The 27,934-nt window shown below is 38.4% G+C and overlaps 1 protein-coding gene across 3 annotated transcripts in view; it reads right to left on the bottom strand.

Moving 5' to 3' along the window:
• Positions 1–12,724: 12,724 nt before the first annotated feature.
• GABRB2 (gamma-aminobutyric acid type A receptor subunit beta2) overlaps positions 12,725–27,934 on the bottom strand; it is a 262,420-nt gene continuing 247,210 nt past the window's right edge. For 2 of the 3 annotated variants that reach the window (XM_033180384.1, XM_033180382.1), the window contains one exon: positions 12,725–17,911. In XM_033180384.1, the coding sequence (XP_033036275.1) occupies positions 17,564–17,911 (348 nt within the window). In that variant the 3' untranslated portion in view covers positions 12,725–17,563. The remainder of the gene's footprint in view (positions 17,912–27,934) is intronic. The other variant, XM_033180383.1, reaches the window with a different exon arrangement.

Raw genomic sequence — 27,934 nt, 5'->3', positions numbered from 1 at the left:
TTTGGAATTCTGATAACTGATACTATTAGTCATGATTTTTTAAAGATATCTCTAATTGGAGCCGTGCCTCATTCAGAAATGCTTAAAGGTGTCATTTAGGTGAAAAATCAAACCTCTCTTTTTGATTACATCTGTAATTATAATGCATTAACAGAATGAATGTAAATACAGAAGACTCATGTGCTTTTGACATCAAAATGTAGTTGTAATGGCAAAAAATGGGATGCTATGGCAGCCAGTCATGTTAATTATCTCAGGATTTCCATATAGTCAATCCAGTGTCATAATGCATTATAGAAATTATGGTTTGCATGTTTAATTGATATGTTTTGGCAGGTGATTCACAGTCCTTCTTCTATTTTCAAAGCTATAACAGTTTCCAGAATTTCCCTCATGTACCAAGTTATGCCTGAGATAGGCTTGGAAACTTTTGAAGTTTGAAGAAAAGTTTGAATCATCCTTCAATCATCTATTCTACTTTTCCCTCCCTCTCTCACTCTGTAGGTGGTGAAACTGTGGCTCAGAAGTGAGACGAACTAGAACTCAGGATTATTTCATTGGGCCACATGGGACACTTTACTTCTGACATGAACTAATCTTTCACTAGCATGCCTCCCAATTAAACCAAACTCCTTTTAACAAAGACTTTTGTCTCAGTTATATTCAGAGTGCAAGTGGTAAACATACAAAAATAAAACTAGTTTTGAACTTTCATATTCTCAAAAGTACAGGCACAGGTGTCTCCATGTGATCCAATGAAACCATCTGGACACGGTCTTACTCTTTCCATTTCTTGTCTCTGCTCTCATTTGTGTTGGCTCAGTCCCCAGGCAGACACTCTCCTTGTGCTGGCAGATAGCTGCCAGGAGTGTCGCTCTTATGTGTTACCACATCCTCAAATCCAGCTGCAATAAAGACATGTCTCACCCACACACAGAAGTCCTAGGATTACAGGCCATGGATGGGACTGACTTGGTCTCTTACCTTTCTACAAATCCCTGTGGCCAGGTGAGATAGTTTAGATTAATTGGTCAGACCTGAATCATGTGGCAGCTCTGAAGCCCTAGTCATCACAAGGGTTATGAGTGGAGAAAGATGGTTCCCCAAGGTGTGGGTGGGATAATGAAGAAGTGTGACTCAGTGGGGGAAGTGGTATTTTACCTCTGAAATTGTTGACCATTGAGGGATTATGATGATAAGGCTAACTTTCAGTCAATTTTATTATTGTTTTGCAATTATTTTCAGAAAAAACATCTCCTTATTGTCTATATCAGGGAGAACTCCTGTCATGTCTAATGGTAAGCCATTATCCTCAGTACAGTATAGACAGGACAATGTAAGAAATGTTCATTATACAATAAGAACACTTGGACACAGGGTGGGGAACATCACACACCGGGGCCTGTCGTGGGGTGGGGATGGGGGAAGGGATAGCATTAGGAGATATACCTAATGTAAATGTTGAGTTAACGGGTGCAGCACACCAACATGGCACGTGTATACATATGTAACAAACCTGCACATTATGCACATGTACCCTAGAACTTGAAGTACAATAAAAAAGTAAAAATAAAAAAAGAAATGTTCATTATAAATTTAGATCAGAAAATGAAGATGACTACTTAATTATGTTGATATTAGCAGCATATACAGCATATACACTTTGCATTTATAGCAGCATATATACTGTACACATATAACAATATATATAGCACACACACTTTGTAGAATTTTTTCACATAAGTACCAAAAGATTATTCCTTCTACTTTATATATGAGAAAGCTGAACTTCAGAGGGTTGAAATGAAGTTCCTGAGCTCATATAGCAAGTTAAGGCCTGTAGCTAGTTTGGTGACTAAGTTTTGGACTTTTCTATTTATACCCTAGATAAAATATCTAGGTCTTATTTTCATTGTCATTCTCCTTTTCTCTAATAGGTGTCAGGGTCAAGAGAAGAGAAAATCGTGAGTTGTAATAAATAAGATACATGGAAACATGAAGCAGAAGGTCAATAGTACCTCGATAAAAGTTCCCATAATAGAAGAGTCTCCATTTTTGGAGAGAAATTAGGAGCATCTCTAATCTTGAAACTGCATATTAATTTAAAAAAATACTTTCCATTAAGCTCTGTACATTCCCAAGTGTATTAGTTGTTTTCATGCTGCTGATAAAGGCATGCCAGGGCTGGAAGAAAAAGAGATTTAATGGACTTACAGTTTCATGTGGCTGGGGAGGCCTCATAATCATGGCAGAAGGCAAGGGGGAGCAAGTCATGTCTTACATGGATGGTGGCAGGCAAAGAGAGAAAACTTGTGCAGGAGAACTCCTCTTTAGAAAACCATCAGATCTCATGAGACTTATTTACTATCATGAGAACAGTACAGGAAAGACTTGCCGTGTGATTCAATTACCTCCCACCAGGTCCCTCTCACAACATGTGGGAGTTCATAATGAGATTTGGGAGGGGACACAACCAAACTATATCATTCTGTCCCTGACCCCTCCCAAATCTCATGTTCTCACTTTCAAAACCAATCATGCCTTCCCAACCATCCCCCAAAGTTTTAACTTATTTCAGCATTAACTCAAAGGTCCACAGTCCAAAGTCTCATCTGAGATAAGACAAGTCCCTCTGCCTATAAGCCTGTAAAATCAAAATCAAGTTAGCTACTTCTTAGATACAATGGGGCTACAAGCATTGGGTAAATACAGCCATTCCAAATTAGATAAACTGGCCAAAATAAAGGGGAGCTACAGGCCCCATGCAAGTCCAAAATCCAGTGAGGCAATCAAATCTTAAAGCTCCAAAATGATCTCCCTTGACTTCATGTCTCAAATCCAGGTCACACTGATGCAAGAGGTGGGTTTCTATGGTTTTGGGCAGCTCCACTCCTATGGCTTTGCGGAGTGCAGCCTCTGTCCCAGCTGCTTTCACAGGCTGGCATTAAGTGTCTGCGATTTTTCCAGGTTCATGGCACAGTGCAAGCTGTCAGTGGATCTACCATTCTGGGATCTGGAGGATGATGGCCGTCTTCACATAGCTCCACTAGGCAGTGCCCCAGTAGGGACTCTTTGTGGGGGCTCTGACCCCACATTTCCCTTCCACACTGCCCTAGCAGAGGTTCTTTATGAGGGCCCTGACCCTGTGGCAACTTTGGCCTGGACATCCAGACGTTTCCTTACATCTTTCAAAATCTAGGCCAAGGTCCTCAAACCCCAGTTCTTAACTTCTGTGCACTTGCAGGCTCAACACCAAATGGAAGCTGCCAAGGCTTGGGGCTTGCACTCTCTGAAGCCATGGCCCAAGCTCTACATTGGACTCTTTCAGCCATGGCTGGAGTGGTTGGAGCAGCTGGCATTCAGGGCACCAATTTGCTAGGGTGCACACAGCTCAGGGACTCTGGGCCCAGCTCAGAAAGCCACTTTTTTCTCCTACGCCTCTGGGCCTGTGATAGGAGGGGCTGCCGCAAACACTGACATGCCCTGGAGACATTTTCCCCATTTTCTGGGAGATTAGTATTTGGTTCCTCATTACTTATGCAAATTTCTGCAGCTGTCTTAAATGTCTCCTCAGAAAATGGAATTTTCTTTTCTATTGCATTGTCAGGCTGCAAATTTTCCATACTTTTATGCTCCACTTCCCTTATAAAACTGAATGCCCTTAACACCACCCAAGTCACCTCTTGAATATTTGCTGCTTAGAAATTCATTTTGCCAGATTCCCTAAGTCATCTCTCTCAAGTTGGAAGTTCCACAAATCTCTAGGGCAGAGGCAAAATGCCACCAATCTCTTTGCTAAAACATAATAAGAATCACCTTTGATCTAGTTCCCAAGAAATTTCTCATCTCCTTCTGAGACCACCTCAGCCTCGATTTCATTGTCCATATCATTATCAGCATTTTGATCAAAGGCATTCAACAAGTCTCTATGGAGTTCCAAACTTTCCCACATTTTCCTTTTTTCTTCTGAGCCCTCCAAACTGTTCCATCCTCTGCCTGTTACATATTTCCAAAGTTGCTTTCACTTTTTCAGGTATCTTTTCAGTAGCACCCACTCCTGGTATGAATTTACTGTATTCATCTGTTTTCACACTGCTGACAAAGACATACCTGAGACTGGAAAGAAAGAGGTTTAATGGACTTACAGTTCCACATGGCTGGAGAGGCCTCATGATCATGGCGAAAGGCAAGGGGGAGCAAGTCACATCTTACATGGATTGCAGCAGGCAAAGAGAGAGAACTTGTGCAGGGGAACTCCTCTTTATAAAACCATCAGATCTCGTGAGACTTGTTCACTATCATGAGAACAGCATGGGAAAGTCTTGTCCCGTAATTCAATTACCTCCCCCAGGTCCCTCCCACAATATGTGGGAATTCAAGATGAGATTTTGGAGGGGACACAGCAAAACTATATCATCAAGCACAACTTTTATTGTCATTTAAGAAAAAAATGGGTCAGCAAACATTTTTTTTTCTCTGTTCAGGACACTCTCTGGGTCATCTGCTGATTTATAGATAGAATAAAATCTTTAACCAGAGCCCTGCTGTGGCAACTCAGGAAGTTTAAGAGGCACTGACATTGACAAGGTAAATCAGGACCTTGAGGGATCTTCAGCAGTGTTCTCAAACTTTATGACAATGTCTAGATTGCTTGTAAACACTACAGGCCAGTGAGTCCACCCCCAAACTTACTAAATTAGAAACTTTGGTTGTTGCCAAGGCAATATTCATCTAGGAAGTGACCCAATTTATGCCTTGGATAGGTATTTGGGTGTTAAAATTGTTTATTTATTCATTCATTCATTCAATAAAAATTTATAAAATATCTACTCTATATATTTTTTTACAGTGGAATAAGTCAGTGAAAAAGGCAAATAGGACACATACCCTTAAGGATCTATATTCCAGCAGGGGAGACAGGTGACAAAGAGCATAATGAATAAGTTGACTATGCAATAGCCTGGGTAAAGAAAATAACAAGCAGAGCAGAGAAGGAGGCAAATACTGAGGGTGGTGTAGTTAGGGAGTAGAGGGTTGGTAACAAAACCAAATAAGGTGCTAAGGATGGGGCTCTTTGAAAGTTTTGAAGAGAGTGAGGGAACTAAGCAGATTCTGGGGAGATGGGTCCAAACAGAGGGAGCAGAGTGAAAGCCCTGGTAGGAGTGTGTCTGGCTTATTGAGCTAAACAATGAGGCCAGGGTGACTGGAGCTCAGGGTCGGGGAAGTCAGTATCAAGGGGCCAGTGAGGGGAACCAGGTTGCCTATGGACTTTCAGAACATTGTGAGAAAGTTGTCTTTTACTCTGATTGAAATGAGGAGCCATTACAGTGTTTTGAGCAGAGCAATTATGTGATCTGACTTGCTTTTTTTTTTTTTTTTGAGACGGAGTCTCGCTCTGTCGCCCAGGCTGGAGTACAGTGGCCGGATCTCAGCTCACTGCAAGCTCCGCCTCCCGGGTTTACGCCATTCTCCTGCCTCAGCCTCCCGAGTAGCTGGGACTACAGGCGTCTGCCACCTCGCCCGGCTAATTTTTTGTATTTTTTAGTAGAGATGGGGTTTCACTGTGTTAGCCAAGATGGTCTCGATCTCCTGACCTCGTGATCCGCCCGTCTCGGCCTCCCAAAGTGCTGGGATTACAGGCTTGAGCCACCGCGCCCGGCCCTGACTTGCTTTTTAAAGGGATTACTCTGTGCTATGTTGAAAACATTCCGTAGGGGAGCAAGAACAGCAGCAGGGAAACTAACTAGGAGGCTATTGAAATAATCTGGGGAAAGATAGTGGTGACTCAAACAGGGAGGTAATAGAGAAGGGAGTGAGAAGTGGTCAGATTTTGGTTATATTTTGAAGGAATGGCCATTATGATTTTCTGATGGATTAGATGCAAGTTGAGAGGAAAAGAGGAAAAAAATAGGACTACAAGGTTCTTGGCAGGAGAAACTAAAGTTGCCATCAAGTTTGGAAGAAAGATCAGGTTTAAATATTTTGTGTCTGGGATGTCCACTAGATGGTTAAAATAGGATCTCAAGAAGGTGCTTTGAGTTTAGGAGGAAGATGTGGAATGAAAATGTAAATTTGAGGCATTCCAACATGAAGAGGTTGAGGAGCAGATGAGGAACCAGTCAAGGACCCTGAAAAGGGGCAACCAATGAAGTAGGAGCAAAACTCAGAAATTGCTAACAAGTTTGGTTCTATGAGCAAAGCACCCATTATTAAATAGCATATTCTTTTGGGATTTTTTTTTTAGTATTACATAGATATGTGGTAAAATATTATTTTGAATGTTTCTGTAAGGGTGTTTTTTTGGGTGAGTTTACATTTAAATTGTTGGACTTTGAGCAAGGTAGATTGCCGTCCATAATGTAAGTGGGCCACATCCAATCAGTTGAAGGCCTGAATAGAATAAGAGATTGCCTCAGAGCAAGAAGAAACTCTGCCACCAGATGACTTTCAAACTGGGATGATGACTTTTTCCTGAGTCCCTAGCCTGCTGGTCTACCCTGAAGATTTTGGACTTGCCATCTTCCATAATCACGTAAGTAAATTCTTTGTAATAAGTGTATCTCTAAATATACACACATCCTGCTGGTTCTATTTCTCTGAAGAGCCCTGACTAAATACATCCTGGAAAGAGACATTGAAAGCCAGAGAGCCCACATGTGCTCTGCATGTGCTGTATGGGCTTGGAAAACTCCTCTAGAATTTGCCTTTCCCTGTCCACTGCAAACCAGGGATTCCAAAGTGGCTGTCCCAGTGCTCCAAGACTGCTCCTGGAACAAGAACTGTACCCAGGAGCCAGCGTCCCTAGTATCTGCCAAAGCCAGAATGGAAGAAAGCTCCCTTCAAATTGGCAAGATCCCCCACGTAATTTAATTTTAGATGAAGCTTCTTAAACATTTTAAAAGTTTTTTTTAATTTACTAATCATTGTGTACTTTGTATGCATTGATAGTTTTGTTTTATATATAGTGAGAGATTCTCTAAAGGTTCAAATGAATTCCTGGCAAGTGGAATAAGAAATTAAAATGAATAAATACATATTTGGCAAGCCACTTCGGAAAGGTCGCCAACCTTGAATGGAGTTTTGATTCCTCCGAGGGCGTTCTTAAGCTTGTAAAGAGAATGAGGCGTGGGGAGAACCCTTCCATTTTTTTTTTTTTTTTTTTTTGTCCAGTTTGGTTTACTCAGAGAATGGGAACTGTGACCTCTACCCTGGGCCTCTCCTGTGTCAATGTACCCAGAACTGTGACATGTCCCTGACACAGATCTCACACAACTTTTGGGAGGGATTTATTAGCCTGCGAGTTCGCAAAATCACTTGCTTCCTTGGGAAACTTCAGCTTCCTCATATCTAGCTGTCCAGACGATGGGAGAAGCATGCTTTCCCTCTCTGTGGTGTCTTAAGTATATGCAAGGCTTAGTTTGGGGGTGTAGAAAAAAAAACATAATCTTCCACATTGAGAAGTATTGCATTTATAAATTCAAAATTGATTTAAATGAGGACATAGCAATAGCCATATGTAAAAAGAGATAAAGCAAGCATTAAAGTTGGCTTTCAAAAATTTGTAGAAGATATGTTTAAGTTAATCACTTGGTTTATTTCAATGACCCTCTCCTGTGACCCAAATAAAGTAAGGGAAACACCAACATATCTAGACTTTGGCAGTTCTCAGCTTTTCAGAATAACTTTAAAAATCTAAAACCGTAAACATAAAATAGAAGTTTGGAAATAAACACTTCTCTTTTTTTTTCTCTTAAAGATTTAGCCTTATTTCTAATTTTACTCTCACAGGTGCCGTATCCCCAGAAGCTAATCAGAAGTGAGTCATCTATTGGGTAGCAGTCAAGTAAAGGGGTGAAGTGTCTGAGACTTAGAGCGAGCCCTCTGGGGCATGCAATGCCTGTGGTTGGCATTTTGTGTCCTCTGCAGTAGAGATATGGCAATAATTCACACCTTGCTCTAGCATGTGAATTAAATTCACAGCTCATGCTGGGGGGTGGCCAGGCGCTGAAAATGTTTGCAAATTTCATCTTTTCCTCTTCCTTTTCTTTCTTTCTTCCCTACTTCGCTTTCTTTCTCCTTCTTTCCCTGGTCTTCTCCAGGGACACCAATGGGGGAGACCAGGTTCCTCAGCCAGTCACCGCAGACTAGCAATTTTCAGACTGTTTTCTTTATCAGCTGTACACATATATTATCATAATTAGAGTCAATTTCTTCTTCATATTTGTACATGCCTTCCTTCCCTCACTGCTGATTTATCCCAAAATTTCTGGATAACCTTCTATTAGTTCTGCACTTCACGTTCATGACTAAACTCCAATCTACATTGAGTCTCAGGGTAGTGGAAATGTGTTAGCAGCTTCTATTGCTCATTTCATTTTTGTCCCATTCTCCATCACCGGAGTTGTTGAGGTAGTGAAGACAGGGCGCCCCGAGTCTCCTCTTGAGTTCTGAATCCCTGCCCACCCTTTGTCTCTCTCCAAGGCTCGCTCTTCCAACCATTCCTTACCCCTTTGTAACCCTTAGCTTCTCACTAAAATCCCTCTTCTGAGGGCTTTGTCTGTTAGTCTCAGTCAGGCCCACCTCAATGCAGAGTGAGTCCAGGAAACGCTGGGAGGATAAGGGGCTGCTGATGCAGAGGACAGAGACACTCTGTTGATGCAGAGTGAGTCTTCTAAAAGCCAAACATACTTTTTTAACAGTTCACAGTGCTAAAATGTATGCTTGCAATTTTCTGTACCCATTTATACTAACATGTTTCTATCACTTTCTTGTCTTTCAAGAACACACAAAAAAGTCCTGTTTTACTTTTTTACATTTGCAAGATGTCAACCACCAGGAAAGGGACATTGCTCCAGTTAAAATGGTATAAAAGTTTGTTCAGTCTACATAAACTCTCAGGGAGTTCCTAACATACTCCCTCCTCAACTTCAGCTTGAGGCTGACAGCTATAGAAAAATCCACGTAGAACTCTGGGCACGGGAAAACTTGATTTGTCAGCATCTCTCTGACCATTCTGTACCTGTCTGGAAAGTGTTTTCAATGTTTTGGGTTTTTTTTTTTTTGTATTCGAAGATGAATCTGACAACACTGAGCTTGCAATTCTTCAAGGCAACAATCAATCAGCTAGGGTTCAACAGTGGCTGGGTCTTTACAGCCTGTCATGCCAGTTCTCCATGGTTCCCCCCAAGCCCTATTGTATGACATCAGACTTTTATTACTTGATTACAATTCCTACCAAGCCCCCTTGTATGCATTTGGGTTTGCAAGACATAGGATAAAGGGCTATGTTAATCCTCTACTCAAATTTTGGGTCTCATTGGCCTTTTATCTTTCAGAACTGGAGCCATTACCTCTACACTCTTGGATATCTATTTCTAGGAATAGCATATTAAATTCTGATATCGAATTCATCCTTGTTGTTTCTCATATCACTTCCTGGGGTGGAGAGACCAGGGACCCACAGGGTCCCAGATGGAAGTGTAGTGATGAGCCTCACTTCTTAAATAAAGCTGTGTAGGAAATGCCTACACAGATTTCCTTTCTGCTGAGGTGTCCCAGCCTGTCTGATTCTTGCCCTGTGTTCCCAGGACTCTGCTGCTTTAGCAGTATGCCTGGAGCAGTGCCCAGGGCCTGGCATACTAAATGTCACTGTGCCATCTGCTCTGAGGCCTGCCATTCCCCAGGTCTCTACCATTGAAGAGATGGCATGTCTCTACTGCTATGGAGCCCTGCTGTCCTTCTTCCCCCTCCCAGTCTCTGAGAAACTGCTCCCCTTCTCCTTTCACTTTTACCCTTATCCTTTCACATTCCTGAGTGCTAAGTTTCATCTGCACGTCTCAGCGGCTTCTCTTTTCTTTCCCATTAAAATTTCTGAAGTGCAAAAACAAATATATAACCAATACTAATGACCTAGCTAGCTTATTTGAAACAAAAGAGGAGAAAAGACCAGAACACACATAAATCAATACATTGATAAAAGGACCAATTGTTTTGGGACTTGTCATCCCAAGATTATTCTTGGTTCTAATCCACGTAGTGGGATGGGGGTGCTATGGTGTAGAGGATGAGAGAGGATTTGAACGTTGGCTATTGCTCTGTCACAGAGATTTTAGGGAACATTCATGAATTTATGAAAATTTTCTCCATTAAACTGGTATTATTCTGGGAGATGAGTTTCATGACTCAGAGAAATACTCTGCATGACAAATGGCATGTAACATTTCAGAATTAGAACAAGTTTCAGAACAGAGCAAGGGTATCTAAAGGGTCCACTTTAAGAAAGTATAGCTTTTGGATATGGAGGGGAAAATTATCCCAATACCAACTGGCCAGTTTTTTTGGGGGACAATATCTGGAGACTTTCCCTTTCTGAGGTAAATTGTAAACTGTGAACCCCATCACTGGTAACATTTCCTACTGACCCTCCCACCTTCCCCTGCCTACATGGGCTCATAGGCACACTCACATGCAAACACACTAACACCCCAACACACCACCACCAGTTATGTGAGCACGTGCATGTATGTGAGCTTACATGTATTCTCTCTGCTGAAAGGAAATACTGAAACTTACCATGAGGGATGTCAAGCACAGATGTAGGAATTTAATATTCCTAGGTTTTACCATTTACAACATAACCTGAGAACTGAGTCTTACCCATTTTAGAGGTGGGTCTTTTATGTAGCTTATACGACTCCTCGGCCATAACTCTTCCTAATCTGTGAGTTTATTGTACAATTGTGTTCTGATAGGGCTCTCTCTCAAGTTAGCAGAGACTACCAACGTGCCGTTTGGGCATTCCAAAGTCACTAGGAGTGAAAAACACTAGGCTTGTCACCAAATGATTCGCTGGAGTCAGGAGAGTTTCCCTGCCTTTGAGAGGTGCCACATAATTCAAGAGAGCAGGGACTTTTGTGTTCACCACTGTTTTTCCAGTATTAGCACACACTCTGGCAGATGGCAGCCTCTTGGCACAGGTCTTTTGGGAATGTTTCTCCTAAAAGAATGAGAATTGGATAAACCTGTTCCCCAGTTTTAATGACGAAGTAGAAAGAACTTTCAAGGATGTGGGGGTGAGTCCAGCCATGGTAGAAATCCAGGCTCTTTCTCTCTTGTGGGAAAGGGACTTATTCTTCCCAAGCTCAAGTTTCTTGTACTTTTAGGAATATGGTAAGAATTAAATGACAATTTTTAAGAAGTGATTACCTAATGTCTTCAGCAAATATATGTTGAATGTTAAATAAATGAACACCTCATGTTTATCCTTTGTTTTCATGATTAAAGCCAAATTTTTAACGAGTTATCCTTAACGTAAAATATCTTAACTTAGGGAATATTTACTAATTTTGGTGAAGTTTTGGATCTGGTAATAGCATTTGTGAGATATATGCAGGATCTTCTGGAATGATGATGATAAAAAACAATAGCATCTACTCTTTGTAGATCACTCACCACATAGCTAGTACTGTGCTAAGGTCTTCTTTGGGGTTATTTCATTTCACCTTCACAACTACCCTGTGAAAAAGGTAAAATCATGTCTTTGCTTTATGGATAAGAAAACTGAGAGGCAGGTTGTCACTACACAATTATGCCTCGGAACTGGCAAATCAATGCTCAAATTCAAGTTTGCCTGACAGTAGGTGCCAAGTTCCCAGGCTTCTTATTGCATTTCACAAAAGCCATCATTCTACAATATAACTCATACTAACAGTTCAAACAAGAAATATTCTGAACACAATGAAACCACACACACACTCTTTTTATTTTTATTTATATTTCTTAGTTCAAGAATTACACACTAGCCAACATTATTATATATTTACATGCTGAAACTGGCTGCAATAAGTTTAAATTCAAGAAAATAATTCTTATGTGCTATTCATTTATAATCCTCATTTTTTAACTATCTCATGTATCCCAGAGATTTTAGTAGTCCTGTTTTTAGAAAGACATGAAAATAGATGCAATGATATCCACTGTGTTTTGCATTTTTCTAGCCATTGGAAAATGTGCATTATGTGCATATTAAGAAAGGCTACAAGGTAATTAGTAAGGCTGATAATCACTACATTGTGAAGAAACTAGAATATCACTTTTTTTTTTTATAAAAGGACAATTTAGAACTGTGCAGGGACAATATTCATAACAGAACTATTTAAACACCCATGCAAAATAAATCAAAAAGGTTGTGAGATTTAAATTAAACCATAGGCAACTTTGTTTAATTATATTTAAAATGACCATGGTTGAACTCAAATTATTGAACCAAAAAGAAAAAAAAAAGAAAAAAACAAACTGATGGAACTGTCAACTTGCTTCAAATGGCGCAAGGACACACACGGGCATCAGATTAGAGGATGTGACAGGGCAGTGACATTTGGTTTGGGAACTCAAAGGACAAACAGTTTTGTTTTTCATCATTTGAATCATATTGATCTTCATCACAAATAAAACTTATTTAAGCAAATTAAAATTTGGTGTCAGAATTTTGAATATATCTACAGAAATATTCTACTTCAACTTCCAAAAACTTAATAGCTTTTTAAGAGTCCTGCTCTTTCTTTCTCTCTTTCTTTCTTTCTTTTTTCTTTCTTTCTTCTTTCTTTTTTTCTTTCTTTCTTTCTTTCTTTCTTTCTTTCTTTCTTTTTCTTTCTTTCTTCTTTCTTTCTCTTTCTTTCTTTCTTTCTTTCTTTCTTTCTTTCTTTCTTTCTTTCTTTCTTGAATGGATTTCTTTAGGGCAGTATCTTCATTAGCATTCTGTTCACTCCTTTCTGTTCTGTTTTTTACAATGTTCCTAGTGCATTTGGAAAATACATTTTTTAAACCTTTGGTGTGAAGCAGTGTCCTTTTTTCCCCCATTATCTCGTATTTTTTCTTTCCTTTTTTGTTTTTCAATAATTCTGGAGTCTTTGGTTGAAAGGAACAACACTACCTAAGGACAAAATACTATTATTAAAAAAAAGTCTTCTAGTATGTATTGTCTGTAATACATTTCTGGAGCTGGTGTGAATAAACTTTTTATTTTCTGTAGTGCCATCTATACAAACTTTTACTCTTTGAAAACTGAGATTTAAGTTGCAAACTTTGGTTTCTTGAACTCTGACATATAAAAAACTCTATTAAGTAATCAATGATCATTTTTGCTTTTCCCAACTGCCATTTCAAAGGCTATCTCTTGTTTGTTACATTGACTACATAAACAGTAGAGTGTTTCCCATAGACAGGTAGAGAGACAGAGTGCATAAGCAAAAGATTATGTGTGTTTGAGTGTGTGTATGTGACTGTCTGTGACTGTGTGTGACAGCAAATTGAAACCCTTCTGTCTGGGATTCCCAAACCATTTATGCAAAAGGGTGTTTAAATTACTCTGCTGGGGGCACTGCAGTAACCATACTTAGTAAAAAATAAATAAAAATTAAGAAAAAACTAAACAATTGCTTGTATCTATTGACTATTCATTTACAGCATGTTTAATTATTTACATATTATAACACATCAACTTAAGCCATAAACAGAAATAACACATTGCCTTACCATAAAATACAAATTAGAAGTTAAAAATATTTAAGAAATCTGTTTTAATATTTACACACACTCAGTGAAAGTTATGGTTGCTCACATTACATGTACTCTGTACATTTAGCCAAATGGCATGATTGCTACAGTTGTGAATACTTAGTATTTTGCCCTAACCAACATGGTGGGGTTTAGTTTTTTTTTTTTTTTCTTCCTCTTTGGAGGAATTTTTATCATTTTTCACTTTCTTAAGACATGTTTGTTTTTGAATCACCAATGGACAATGTTATTTGTTTCCTTGAAAAAGAGAGCAATTGGACAAGCAATGTGACAACTACTTAACTTCTGATGTTCTGGGGTACAGTACTATTGTGGAGTTAAACTGTGCAATGGTTCATAAAAACTGTAGGCATTAATCTGCTGATAGAGAAATGCTTAGTACCCTGTGTTACTTATTTCAATATGTTGATTTTTGTTTGCCAAATTAAAAATATTCATATACTGGTTTAATGAAGGAAACAAAACATATTAGCTTATTCCTTTTGTTTTCCAACATATGAATGCATATATATGTATGTATGTTTATATGGATCTATATATACACATATATACACGTAGATATGTTGTAAGACCTGTTTTGTTGATGTTGCTTTGCCATTTTTCTTGTTGAGTATGAAGGTAATCATTAAACTGGAGCACAGTTACCTATAGAAGATGGAAATTATCTTAGTTGCCAATTTAATGCAGGTCTTGCTTTAAATAAGCGTGATTCATATCCCCATTACGCATTCCACTGCTCTTTCTTCATGTGTTGTGCTTTTGTAAGCTGACAGATTTTTTGTGTGTGTTCCTAATGCTAGAATGTAAAGTCTTTTGGTTCATAAACCATTTTTATTATTATTATTTTACTTAGCACTGCTTTTGAAGAAATGAGAAGAGAAAAGGTCTAGATGGCACTGCTTGAATCTTTTCCCCTGTTAATAAATTGCAGTAGAAAGAATTTTAACATTCCTTATGCAAACACATGGTTATGTTGCATGAGTTTTCAATTCTGAAATGCATTTCATACCTACTAGCAGTCATGTACAATATATATATATACAGATTGAGATCAAAGATTTCATGTAGACTGTGCATTTTAGAGTCAGAATTTGTCCATGAATTTCACAAAGATGAAAAAACACCTTAATTGCTGGCTCTCTGGCTGTTTATAATTAAAAGAAAATCTATACATATGTATAAACTGATAGTAATCCCGTATCAGAACTACTAAACACACCTTTGTGGTCCTTTAGCTTAACAACTGGCTATCAAGCTGACTGGTCTTCCTAGATTTATCAGGTCTAGCACCCCTCCTCGCATTTGATGACTGCATTTCAATTCAACGAAACATACATTTAAGAATAAATTCTACATCTACTGTTATTTCTGGATAGGATGAGTCAGTTGTTTCTATCTCTGTGGTTACTGAGTGCCAATGTATGCTTTTTACTCTAGGGCATTGCTTCTAAGGTCCCATCTTTTTTCCTTTGCCTCATTTCTTGTATCACTGAGAGCAGAAATGAATTCCTGTTTTTATGCTTTTGAGGCTCAAGCTGCAAAGATGCACTTTGATCTGGATTGTTCTGTTGACTTCCTTGGACATCTAAAATTTTGTTGTAATCATAAATGGCAATATCAAAGATTTTTATGGCTTGTACAGTGATTGCACATAAGAGCCCACTTGTACACTTGGGCTCTGAGTTGACTCTAGAAGAGCCTTTTCAGAATGGCATTTTGGAGTTGTGCCCCTGAGTTATCAATATGTTCCTTCCTGATGTTTTTTAGTCAAACTTTACCCCCTGTTGACAAGGGGTAGGCACTTTACTTAGTGTGATGCCCAAAAATGATTGCCTAGGAGAAAGTGTGTCCCTGGAGAAACACGAGGAATCTCTACTCTGAGCCTATAAGAATAATATTGGTCAGATTCCGCCCAGAGATGATATTCAGAGGTGCTCAAGATTCTGTAATCAAAACAAAAGGGCCAAGGTTTCCTATATGGGTGGAAAAAAATACCATCCCATTTTGGGGCAAATTCAGAAATCTGAAAGATAAATGTTTGTTGTTGTTCTTGGACAGCTGGAATGCAAGGGCAATAGTACTCCATCATATTCCAAGTTGCTGAATCATGAAGGAAACAAGAAATCAAGAAAACATACATTATCCACAGGAGATTACTGGCTGCTATGCACAATTAGGGATGCTACTCTAAAAAGAAGAGGTTTCTTTGTTTTAAAAATAGAAATAGCAAGGTCATCGTCCAATAAAAAGTTTAATCAAATTAAACTTTAAGGAAAATTTAGCAATTCACTATTTTCTATATGAAAAGCAAAACATGAGCCTCATATTGACAGAAGGAAGACGTATTAGCTTATTCCCTTTCTTGTCTAACATATGAATGCGTATGTCCAATTACTGTAGAAAGAAGCACAATGGCATATAATTTAAAAATAGAAAAAAAAATACATAATGCCTGCCTGATTAACAGTTATATATTTTTCTGCAATATCACCTGAGGCTCATATCATTTATCATGTTTGTGTGGCTTTGTTGTTATTTTCCACTAGTTTTCATATTTTCCTTGATTAAGCAGATTGCAACATATACAATGAAAGCAATCTTAAGAAAATCAAGCCCAAAACAAATGAACCCACAAATTAACTTGCCATGTGTTCATACTCCTTGAAATATTATTTGTGCTGAAAAATACAATGGTGAATTTCATTGCACATAAGAAAATACAGTTCACTCAATCTCTCCAAAGCCTTACTTTGCCAGTCTCCTAAGAATATAATCAGAATTTTGGAAGCAAAAAAAAAAAAAAGAAAGAAAGAAAGAAAGCTGGAGAGGACCATGAATCCTTTAAAGCTATGAACAAATCCTTCTCTTGAAATACCCTATTAAATTCAGAAATAAAATTACAGGGACAAAAATTGCAGGGACAGCCAACTTCATCTGAGAAAAACAATCTGTTTGCTAGTTTGTGCTCTGTATTTGTATATTTGAATGACTGAATCTAACCTGAGTATCTAAGACAATTCTCATTTCTCTAACTTTTGTTCACTGTTATCTTTGATTAAACTATAAAAACTTCTTTAGGTATGCTGTCAAAAGCTTGTGATGTTGGAAAAACAATCTCTCTTACTCACCCTTTGCCACTAGACACAGTACGTATAGACCAGATGCTGTGTGGAACTGATAAGGGTCATGCTTGCTTGCTTGCTTGCTTGATTTTTGTTACAACCGTCATTTCTGATTTTCTACTCTGCTCTGTGTTGTTAACTCTTACTTTAACCACCTAGGAAATAGCTGTTTAGCAAAAATTTCCTTGGCCACCATGCACGATAATGTTCAGAAGTCTCCTCATCTCTAAATGCCAAAATGAAAGACATCATAGTTGATCCTTTGTGCTCAAGCTAAGAGACTGGCCAAATCAGTTTCCTGAGTCTCTGTCTTGATTCCCCTAGCCTGCTCCAATCACAAGAGAATCTTTTAGAAACAGTGGGAGTAACCTTCCCATGACACCATTATCATCTTAGTAAGAAAAGCATAGATCATCTTCAAGTAATGTGTTTGCATGGCATTACAGATAATGTTTCATAAGCACAATGCCATCTCAACAGCATGCCAACCTTAAAAAGGAAGATGAGGAGTATCTGGTTATGACCAAATGACTGACAATGCTATTGAGTCTTCTAAGAATATCTTCCAAGTTATTCCCCTCTGAGTAGGCTGCATACTAAACAGACAACATGGAGCACTCAGGCTGTCTTGCCACCATGTGTACAAATCACTTGCGTTTTAACTGGAAAACCACAAGGACCTTAGTGTATTCATTACTTAGCAGAAGCAACCCAAATGGTATGAAATGGACCACAGGATAGGCCAGCAACTAAGGTATTTTAGCATCACTTTTGTCCTGGATTGATGTGTTTTCCAAGTCCTACATCAGGCTGTACAACTGGTTTGAGGAGGAATCTAGTCCTTGCTTCCAGTGGGAGGCCATGTTTTAGTTCACATAATAAAGCCAATAGACGATGTTGAAGAAGGAAAAAACCACTGGGAAGAATATGCGGGACCACCGATCTATGGCATTGACATCAGTCAAGTCAGGGATGGTGATTTTCAGTTGGGAGGCGCGTCTCCTCAGGCGACTTTTCTTTTGTGCCACATGTCGTTCCAGAGCATTTCGGCCAAAACTATGTCTGGGCAACCCGGCTTTCCGGTACTGGATGCTGGAGGCATCATAGGCTAGCATTGTGCTTCTGGGGTCTCCAAGTCCCATCACAGCCTCAGATGTGGCCATTTCATTTTTTATCTCAAGAGTGCTCAGTAAGATGTTCTCATGGGGGTCCATCTGCAAGGCAGAAGAATCAAAAAGACAATCAGAACAAAGAAGCTTTACAGGTGCTTACTAGGCAAGGCACTATGATCGGCACTTAAGGGATTTATAATAGTGGTAAAGAGAGCTTCCTTTGCGATTACATTACTAGAGTCTGAATTGAGACTCTACCACTAAAGCTTTTTGAGGTTCTGTTCCTCCATTTATTAAATGATATGATAACCCAACCCTAGAGGATTGCTGTAATGATGTAATTATATAACAGACTGTTGCTAGTATCATTTTCATTAGTTCTTCTTAGGGTGTGCAGAGAAATCGAAGGCATGGCACCCTTTTGAAGAATTTATAGTCTTGATATGAACGCATAAAAATTAAACTGTGCTAGGCATGCAACAATGTTAGGAAACTAATTACTGAATTGTGCTCACAAAAGTAGCCTAATTATAGATGAATTAATAACAAAACTAGAACTAAAAATAGTGGATAACTATCAAGTACTTGCCATTTATGTCAGGCATTTTTTTGGGTACAATTTCATCTAATTGATGTTTCTTAAAACTCCCTGTTATGAGATGTCACCTTAAATTTGTGATGTCCATATAAACAGGGTAAATAGTGTTGAAGAATACAAATGCAGGACCTATGTGACTCGTCAAAGTAACCACAGTATTCAGAATAAGAAGGAATTCAAAAATAGGAGCATAACAGCCAGATCCACTGTTGGTGGGGAGGACTGAGAAGAGGAAAGGGAAGAGGGTAGGATTAGAGAGGAAGCAACAAGCCTGCAGCTGACTGCACTCAATTGAATTCTGGGCCTCGGGAGTACAATTAGTTGGCTATGCAGATAGTCAACTCATCTCTCTTGGATAATTTCTTCTTGCAAAGCTAAAAGCAAAGGATAAATAGATATCATGATTTCCAAACATTAAATTATTACATAACGTTCTTTCTTGTATTAAGAAGGGAAGATTTGTATGCCTTATTTTTAAGAGGCCTCAACTGCTACAGATAATAAAACCTAGACGGAACAAGTTTTTATTAACAAGAGAGTATATTTATTTCGGTGGATAATCAGGATATACCAATTATCAGTAAAGTTTCGCAAATCATAAGGAAAAAAATGGCTAGTGATAGGCTCTGATGATATATGGAAACAAGGCATATAACCAAACACTTAATTGGAAGATACAATGCTCTGAGCTTCATGAATTATGCAGAAGGTAAAAAAGAATATTGCTAAGATTATATATTAACAATTACCTTTCAACTGTGGTTTAATGGCCATGTATTATAAATTCAAATCTAAAATCTTTTGAGGAATAAAAGCTATAAAATATGCTGGAACATAATAATTGACCAATTAATCTCTCTGCCTACTGATCAGACATTCTGCATGTTTACTTTATGGTATCATTTTGCTTAGAGGAAATAATAAACAAATATATTATTAAAATGAATTGTAAAAGTTTATATGATTTGGAAACAAAGCTGAATAAATGTTATAAAAGATCTGCCAACGAAGGGTCAGGTAATGGCTTTAATGAGGACTTCCTTGACCTACAGAAGGAAGCAACATTTAAAGGTTCCTGTTAAGTACCAGTGGTTTGCAGCAACTGATTCACTGAATGCTCACAACGTACCTTGGAAATGGCATTTTTTTCCCAGGGGTTATAGGTAAGGGCCTTCACCAAATTTCTCAAAGCCACATAGTTACTAAATGGTGGAGCTGGAATTGAAATGTTGACCATTACAGTCCAAATGCCTCAACAGTATGCTTGTTTTCTCTTCTTCTCTGGGTTGTTAACTGTTCCTTTAGTGACTTGGAAAATAACTTAATTTGCACAATTTCTTTGGCCACTATGCATGATGTTGTCCAGAAATTTCCCTTCTTTAACCACTAGGATATTTGCTTCTCTATTGAGCGATTAAAATAAGGAGAGTTATGAGTTGACACCAGACCTGGCTGAGTTCAAACTATAAAATAGCAATAACGATCATAATAAAAACTATTGGCAGCTATGGGTTACTATTAAGGGAAACTTGCTTAAAGCTTGAAACAAATTATTTTTGAGTTATTTATTTAATCTTAGTGGGTTTCTGCTTCACTATCCAAATTTAAGAGTTGAATTAGGTAATCCATAAAGTTCTATTAGTTACTATTTTTTAATTCATGAATTTAAAAAAAAATTGACTGAACATCCAATATGTGTTTGGTCCTATGCCAAGCATCACAGATACAGTGGTGAGAAAGACGGAATTGCTGCTGCATCCTAGTGCGAATAACAGTCTCCAAAAAGAATACTGGGGTTGGAGTCAGAGTCAAAAGACTGTAGTTGTGGCTCTTCCATTTGTTATTTTTGACCTGGAAAAATTACCAAATCCTTTGAATCTAGTTTCTTCCATGGACTAAGAGTAGGATTCGGGAAGACTAACTGAAATAAAATATGTGAAGAAAAAGTTGGAAAAACTAAAGCACCGGGCAAAGTTGATTATTATGGCATGCCATAGATGAAGTTTATTTACTTACTGGTTCCACTGACATGGCAAAAAAAAACCCCACAAATAATTATACCTGAAAGAAAATTAAGTATGTTTGCTCTTGTGGTGTATATGTATGAGTGATGAACTTTCTGTAGGTAAAAATCATCTCAGACTTACTAGAGATCTTAACAGACTGAAGTGGGAGGGTGGTGGGGTGGGGAAAGTGGGGTGTATTGAACACCTGTATCAATTTATGAAGTGCAGCTACTCCTTGGTGTCTTTCATATCATTAGAATACTTCAACTTAAAATAGACTGCTTATTTTAATTTTTATTATTATACATTAAGTTCTGGGATACATGTGCAGAATGTGCAGGTTTGTTACATAGGTATACATGTGCCCTAGTGGTTTGCTGTACCCATCAACCCATCATCTACATTAGGTATTTGTCCTAATGCTATCCCTCCCCTACTCCCCAACCCCCTGACAGTTCTTGGTATGTGATGTTACCTTCCTTGTGTTCTCATTGTTCAACTCCCACTTACGAGTGAGAACATGCAGTGTTTGATTTTCTATTCCTATGTTAGTTTCCTGAGAATGATGGTTTCCAGCTTCATCCATGTCTTTGCAAGGAACATGACGAACTCATCCTTTTTTATGGTTGTATTGTATATTCCATGGTATATATGTGTCACATTTTCTTTATCAAGTCTATCATTGATTGGCATTTGGGTTGGTTCCAATTCTTTGCTATTGTGAATAGTGCAGCAATAAACATATGTGTGCATGTGTCTTTATAGTAGAATGATTTATATTTTTTGGGTATACACCTGGTAATGGGATTGTTGGGTCAAATGGTATTTCTGGCTCTAGATCCTTGAGGAATCATCACACTGTCTTCTACAGTGGTTGAACTAATTTACACTCCCACCAACAGTGTAAAAGTGTTCCTATTTCTCTGCATCCTCTCCAGCATCTGTTGTTTCCTGACTTTTTAATGATTGCCATTCTAACTGGCGTGAGATGGTGTCTCATTGTGGTTTTGATTTGCATTTCTCTAATTACCAGTGATGATGAGCTTTTTTTCATGTTTGTTGGTGGCATAAATGTTTTCTTTTGAGAAGTGTCTCTTCATATCCTTTATCCACCTTTTGATGGAGTTGTTTTTTTCCTGTAAATTTGTTTAAGTTTCTTATAGATTCTGGATATTAGCCTTTTGTCAGATGAAGAGATTACAAACATTTTCTCCCATTCTGTAGGTTGCCTGTTCACTCTGATGAAAGTTTCTTTTGCTGCGCAGAAGCTCTTTAGTTTAATTAGATCCCATTTGTCAATTTTGGTTTTTGTTGCCATTGCTTTTGGTGTTTTAGTCTTGAAGTCTCTGCCCGTGCCTATATCATTTACTTTATTTCTGTCTTCCCCACCATACTATACTTCTTGATGAAGAGAGACACAAAATCTGCCTCACTTATTATTGTATCCCCAAACATCTGGCATGGCACCTGGCACACAGGAGATGCTCAATAAGTAAATATTGATTAATGGAATTAATTTTGTGAACTCTCAGTAACTCACTCACCTCTTTGTGAGTCATCAATAAGATGGGTTTAACTTTGCAACACCAACCTAAAGACTGGACTTCTGGGACCACCTCTTGAGTTCCTTCCCTGCTCTAAGGCTTCTGCCTTTATTTATACAGGTCTGTTGCTATAGCAGCATGCTCAGGTACCTGAGATCTGTAAACTGTATTTCCCACAGTGCTACTTCCATATCGTATGCTCTTTTCTAACCCTAGAGAAGGGAACTTGGTGAGTACAACTAGAAGCCATAACTAACCATTTTACATATTGACCTCTTTCAGTTATCCCAGTATCTCTGTGGGGCAGGCACTGATCTCGTGCGTGGAATATAAGACACAGAGAGGTTAAGAAACTTAGTACAAGTTTGCGTACTGAATAGGTGGCAGAGCAAGAAGGAGAATCAGCTATTTTTACACTTTTTCATGCTGAGGCATAGCAGGTGCCCAGATAATCCCTGTAGCACTCCATAGCTCATAAAATAAGACATTCTTAGTGCATGGTAGGGGCAGTCAACTGGAGGGGCGTGGCATGCTTACAAAAATTTCCTTAATGAGGGGTGGATAAGAGTGTCTACAGTTAAATATGTCACTAAATTTCAGAGTCCTGCTAACTGCAGCACTAGCAAGTAAAGAGAATAGACATCTGTGCTTTGCCTGTTCATCAAGCACCAAGCACTCCCCTTTCTGTCTGGGAAACCGCCACTTCCCCTTTCTCAGTTTCTGGGTGTCTGCTGTGGGTGCAGGCCAATCAGAGCCATTCTGACACCATAACTGGCTCAGTGGTGGGCACATGACCTTTTCTGAGCCAATGGCATGCCGTGAGCCTTCAGATGGCAATAGCAGAGTAAAAACTCTCAAATATTCCCCCTGGATCTGCACCTAGAAGTGAGTGGCCTCAAATCAACAGAATCTGCTGAGAGATGGTTCAACTGTAAGAGCAGTTCCTAATTTGGAAAGAAGCCAACACTAAAATAAAGAGCCTATGACCTATTGGTGCCTTGTGTCTATATCTGGATACCTGACTTGCTGATACTAAGCAAGACAGTATATTATCTTTCTTCCTTTCCCTGTCCCTTCCTCTTTTTCTCTCTCCCTCCCTCTTCCTCCTCTTCATTCTTATTCATCTTTCTCACCTGCTCCCTTCTCTCTTTCTTTCTTAAGCCAGTATTACTTAGTTTTTCTGTTATTTGCATTCCAAAGAATCCTAACAGACATAATTCATCTCATTTAAATATCTCAACAACTCTATAAGACAGTATAGGTAGGGCAGGACAGAAATTAGAGGCATTTAATTTATAATAAAAAATTTGCAAAATTCAAATTATCTTTTAACTAGGAAAATCTATTACAATAATACCATCTTCAGTGTGCAGAACAGTGTTGGGTTTCAATGTTTTAGGCTAGGACCTAAAGAACCTAGCTGCTGCTGAATTTTAGTGGCTGACTGCTAAACTGGCTTCATTTTCCTTTCTTTCCCTTGTCTTGTTTATTGTTCTTCTTTTCACTTCAAAAGATGTGAGCTGTGTTGGGAGCAAAAGTACATGGTCAAGAGCAAAGGTACAGGAGATTGACAAGATTTTTGACTTTTTTGACACGTGTTTTAAAGGGTATAAGTGGAGAAAGCCTGCAGGTAAACTACCCATAAGTTTATTGAATTATAATCTCTTTTACTGTTTATATAAAAGAAAAAAATGACTTTACAAATCTGGATGTGAAATTCAATAGCCATTATCATTCCTTTTTCCCCTTTGAAATATCTGTTTTCATAAGGTACTTTCTATTTTTAATTTTTACTATTTTGGAGGCCTACTACACCACAGCAGAATAGCAGCAGAACAGGATAGATTCCCATTTGACAGGGCAGGAAATTGAAGTTCAGAAAAATGAACTGAATTACCCAAAATCTTATGACAAATAAGTCATAAAACATTGTAACAATTCTGGGTTGCTGATGCTTATCTTAATACAATAATATTCCATGCTGCCTCCAGCCTGTCTTAAAATCAACCAGCGAAGCCTGACTCAGGTAGTGGTTTGGTGAGGGATAGTCTATTTCAGTGCTTCCCACACTTGAATACATATCAGACTACTCTGGAGGCCTTGTTAAAACAGGTCTGGTCTCGACTCCCAGGACTCCTGAGTGAGTAAATCTGGAATGAATCTCAGTAATCTGCATTTCTAACAAGTTCCCAGGTGATGCTGGGATGCTGGCTTGGTGTCCACGCTTGGAAAACTGCTAGTCTATTGGACAGAATGACTTCAAATAAAGGAGGAGCAGAGGCCAGAAAAGTAATACACAAGCTGGAGACTGACCACAGTCCACACCACCAAGCTGAAAAGCAGCTTTCATAGACAGAGAACAACACATGCAGCTTCCATTAATTGAGTATTTACTGGAGGCAGGCATTGTATTAAAGGCTCTAAACAACTATCCTATTTAATGCTGATCTTGAAAATTCTATAAACAGGATTATTAATACTCCAATTCTAAAAATGAGGAGGTTGAGAATTAGGGATAGTTAGCAATTTGCCTGGAGTTACACAGTAAATAATGGAGTTGGCATTTAACCTGTTTGTTCCAAGGTTTCTGTTCCCAATTACCAAGCTATACAACTGCATTCTCAAGACTTTCCTCAATTATGAGTTCTGTCTTGGTGTGCCTTCTCTGTACCAGGCTATATTTAGGGGACTCAATTTTAGCAAATGGAAGGCATAGTAATGGTCACATGAATTTAGCTAATCCTTAAAATCGAGTTTCCATACCAGCCCTTTTAGACTTGTCCAAATGGATTTCCTAATTATTTTTCTCTTCACTTGAGCAGTGGAGACACAAGACAAATCAGTAAACTTTTCTCTTTCTTCTTCTTCTTCTTCTTTTTTTTTTTCCGATTAGGACATTAACGAAAGACAATTTTCCTTTAACCAATCAGAAGGACTATGTGGCAATCTCTGTTGCCCTGGAAAATGTAGAAAAATATTTGTCAAATTATTCTGTCTGGGCATTTTTGCCTATTCAAGGGGCTATAGGAATTTTGTTGTTAGTAATTGAAACAAGAGAGAGGAGGAAGCAAAAGTAAATGAAAGGCAGGAGAGGAAAGAGGTAGACTGGTGAATAAGCTGCCATTCTCTGCAGATAAACTGTCTTTACAAGGAGCTATGCTGCAGGCCTTGCTTCAGTAGGAGTCTCCCTACCATCTGCTTTCTAGTCTAGCTTTAACTCCCAAGTCCATTCCTGACAAGGTTTTTTGAAGAGGCTCTATTAAGCACGCGAATGCCAACAAAGTCTCCTGCTTCCAATTCAACTATCTACTCTGGAAATCATGCTTTATCTAGAGTTATTGTGCTTATCAATCAAGAAACAAGTGCTGACATTTTGAGATGGGCTGATTTATTTGCACTAACATCCCAGAGCCTTCTCCAAACGATTCTGTAAATCAGTTTGTACACCAACCAAATCAGCTGCTCTGTTGGTTGAAAAATGGACTTCCCTGCTATCTTGAATTATTTTCCAGACTGACCCATGTGATGATGGTTCTAACAACCATCGTGTTAAATGTTTTAGATTAAGAAGTTTGCTTTCCCCTCTTCCTATGTCTATCCTAACATTTTTCATGACAAGGAAAGAAATATGCTTGGTTAACAGAGTTCCATTTTGCTTAAAATATATTGTATTAAACCCTGAAGAGGGGGTCTTATTTTTATATAATAATCAGTTAATTCCAAGTTTGGTTTAGGCTTGCTGCTTCCCTTCCTGCAACCTTCTTCAAGGTAGGAATATACTCTGGAGAGATGTCCTTGTGATAGTCTATAGTCATATACAGAAAAACAACTCAAAGCCCTCAATAACTTAACAACATCACATGCTTATCTTGCGAAGGTGAAATGGGACTATCTGAAATCCAGGTTCACCAGTCATATTATCAAGAGAAGAGTGAGAAATTGTAAAAATCCAAGAAATCCTAACTGTGAAATTTCCAGTTACTGTGACTTGTGTGTGGGTAGAGGAGATGGTGTTTTATCTTCCATGAAATGGCACTGTGACCCGAGTGACTTGAAATGTTTAAGCAATGGACTGTTAATCCCCTGGGAATATCCAAAGCAGTCTTTCCAAAAATAACACTCTGAGACTACCTACCATGCACTTAGTGTTTTAAGAGGTCAAAGAAAGTTCACTCAATCAGAATATGAAATGCAAATTCTATGAGAGCAAGGGAAGGCCAACATCTTTGACTCTTCAAATCTCTGTGCCAATGAAAATGGAGAAATGCCAACAAAAATTGGAAGTTTGGAACTGGAAAGTAAACAGGAAATACTGCTAAAATACTCAGGTAGTTTCATTACAGTAATTTTTAATAAAAAATGGTGGAAATGAGTGAGGATTCTTTCTACTCTGCCTTTTTAACTTCTATTATGCAATAATAAAGTTAAATTTTACAACCAGACTATGGGAATGGAGTTAGTACTACCAGCATTTTATAACAGCCCTTCCCATCAAAACACAGAAATTTATGGCTTGTTCAAAGCTAGTTAAGTTGTAAAACAATAATTTGAACTTATGTTTATGGATTCAAACCTATCCTTTTTCCACTGTTTTCAATATATAATGAAAAGATACTTATGAAGTGGACACTGTTGGCTCTAAGATATGATGCTATCTAGTTGTTGTTTTGATTCTTAAATTTTAAATTCTAATGAGTAAGCCACCTGAATGCCTATCTTCAAGTTTCCTTAGTAAACAAAACCTTTGTTAAAGAATCATGTTAATGAATTCAGTCTTTCTGGATCGGGGACCTATGTCATCTTCTACTTCCAACACAAAATAATTAATCTGATCAAGTGGGTAAATCAAGTGAACATGTGTAGCTTTACACTGCTGTTTCAAGTGATGATGGTTTTAGAGGAAGTAAGAGGCAGACATGTGGAGCAGAAAGAGAAGAGTAAGATTTTACTCTTCAAAAGATCCCAGAAGATACAGATAATTAATTAATCTGCATTAATTGTAAGGTGAGAAGACCTTCGAAAGCATGAGCTGCCAAGAGAACTGACACTCTTTTGCCTTTTGGTCCTTCTCAAAGGGGTTCCTGCCCCTGTCAAAGTCCACAGTGGAGTGAAAATAACACTAACCTCAGAGATGAGCGCAGATTCTAATCCCATGTTACTGTCTCTGGGCCTCAGTGTTCTTTATCTAGGTGGGCTTGGGGAATCCTTTGCTAACTCCCTCCCCTAGTTTCAATCCTCTAACTATAAGTTCAACAAATTCGTGTTTCCTTTATGATGGGAAACAGGTGGGCAGGGACTGTGTCTTGTTGCTTAAGTATCCCTAAAGCTGACCAGTACAGTTGGTACAAAGTAAGTATTCAAAACAAAACTTGCTAAATTGAATTACTGAGAGGGTTAGAATAAGTCTGGGATCACACATTCAAATAAGGTTAGGGAGGTCATATAAGAACGTGAAGCAGGTGTAGTGGAGATTTGGGAAAAGTTCACCCTGCAGTGAACTGGACTAAAAAACAAAAGCCCTTCTGAAGGACATTTAAATTCCAAATTTTAAATATTATGGTGGCCAAAATCACATCTTGGTCTAAGGCTGCTGCATCAAATTCCTTTTCAATTTAATTTATTAAAAATTTGCCTTCCACTTCCATTTAATATATAATTACCAACTGCCTTTAAAACATGTATGGTATAATAGAAGAATGAAGGTTAAGAAAAATTTGCCTGGCAAAAATCTCGTAGTCTTGTAGCTTCCTTGCTGTGATCTTGATCCAGTGCTAGTATTTCTTTTCCCCACTGTGTAGGCCTTGCTGTGGCAACTTCTGTAGTAACCCTTTGAATTAGAAATTCTTGAGGAGCCCGCCTAATTTTTTGCAGCTTGGTATCTTCCATTTCTTTTACTCTCACAGCATCAATTTCATTTCTTTTGGAAAATGGTTCCTTTCTACATATCTGTTAATTTCTGTGGAATGCATTAAAAATG

The sequence above is a fragment of the Trachypithecus francoisi genome, unplaced genomic scaffold (assembly GCF_009764315.1).
Source record: "Trachypithecus francoisi isolate TF-2019V2 unplaced genomic scaffold, Tfra_2.0 Lachesis_group2, whole genome shotgun sequence".
Taxonomy (NCBI): domain Eukaryota; kingdom Metazoa; phylum Chordata; class Mammalia; order Primates; family Cercopithecidae; genus Trachypithecus; species Trachypithecus francoisi.
The sequence above is the reverse complement of the archived record's forward strand: the minus strand, read 5'-3'. Positions and strand labels throughout refer to the sequence as shown.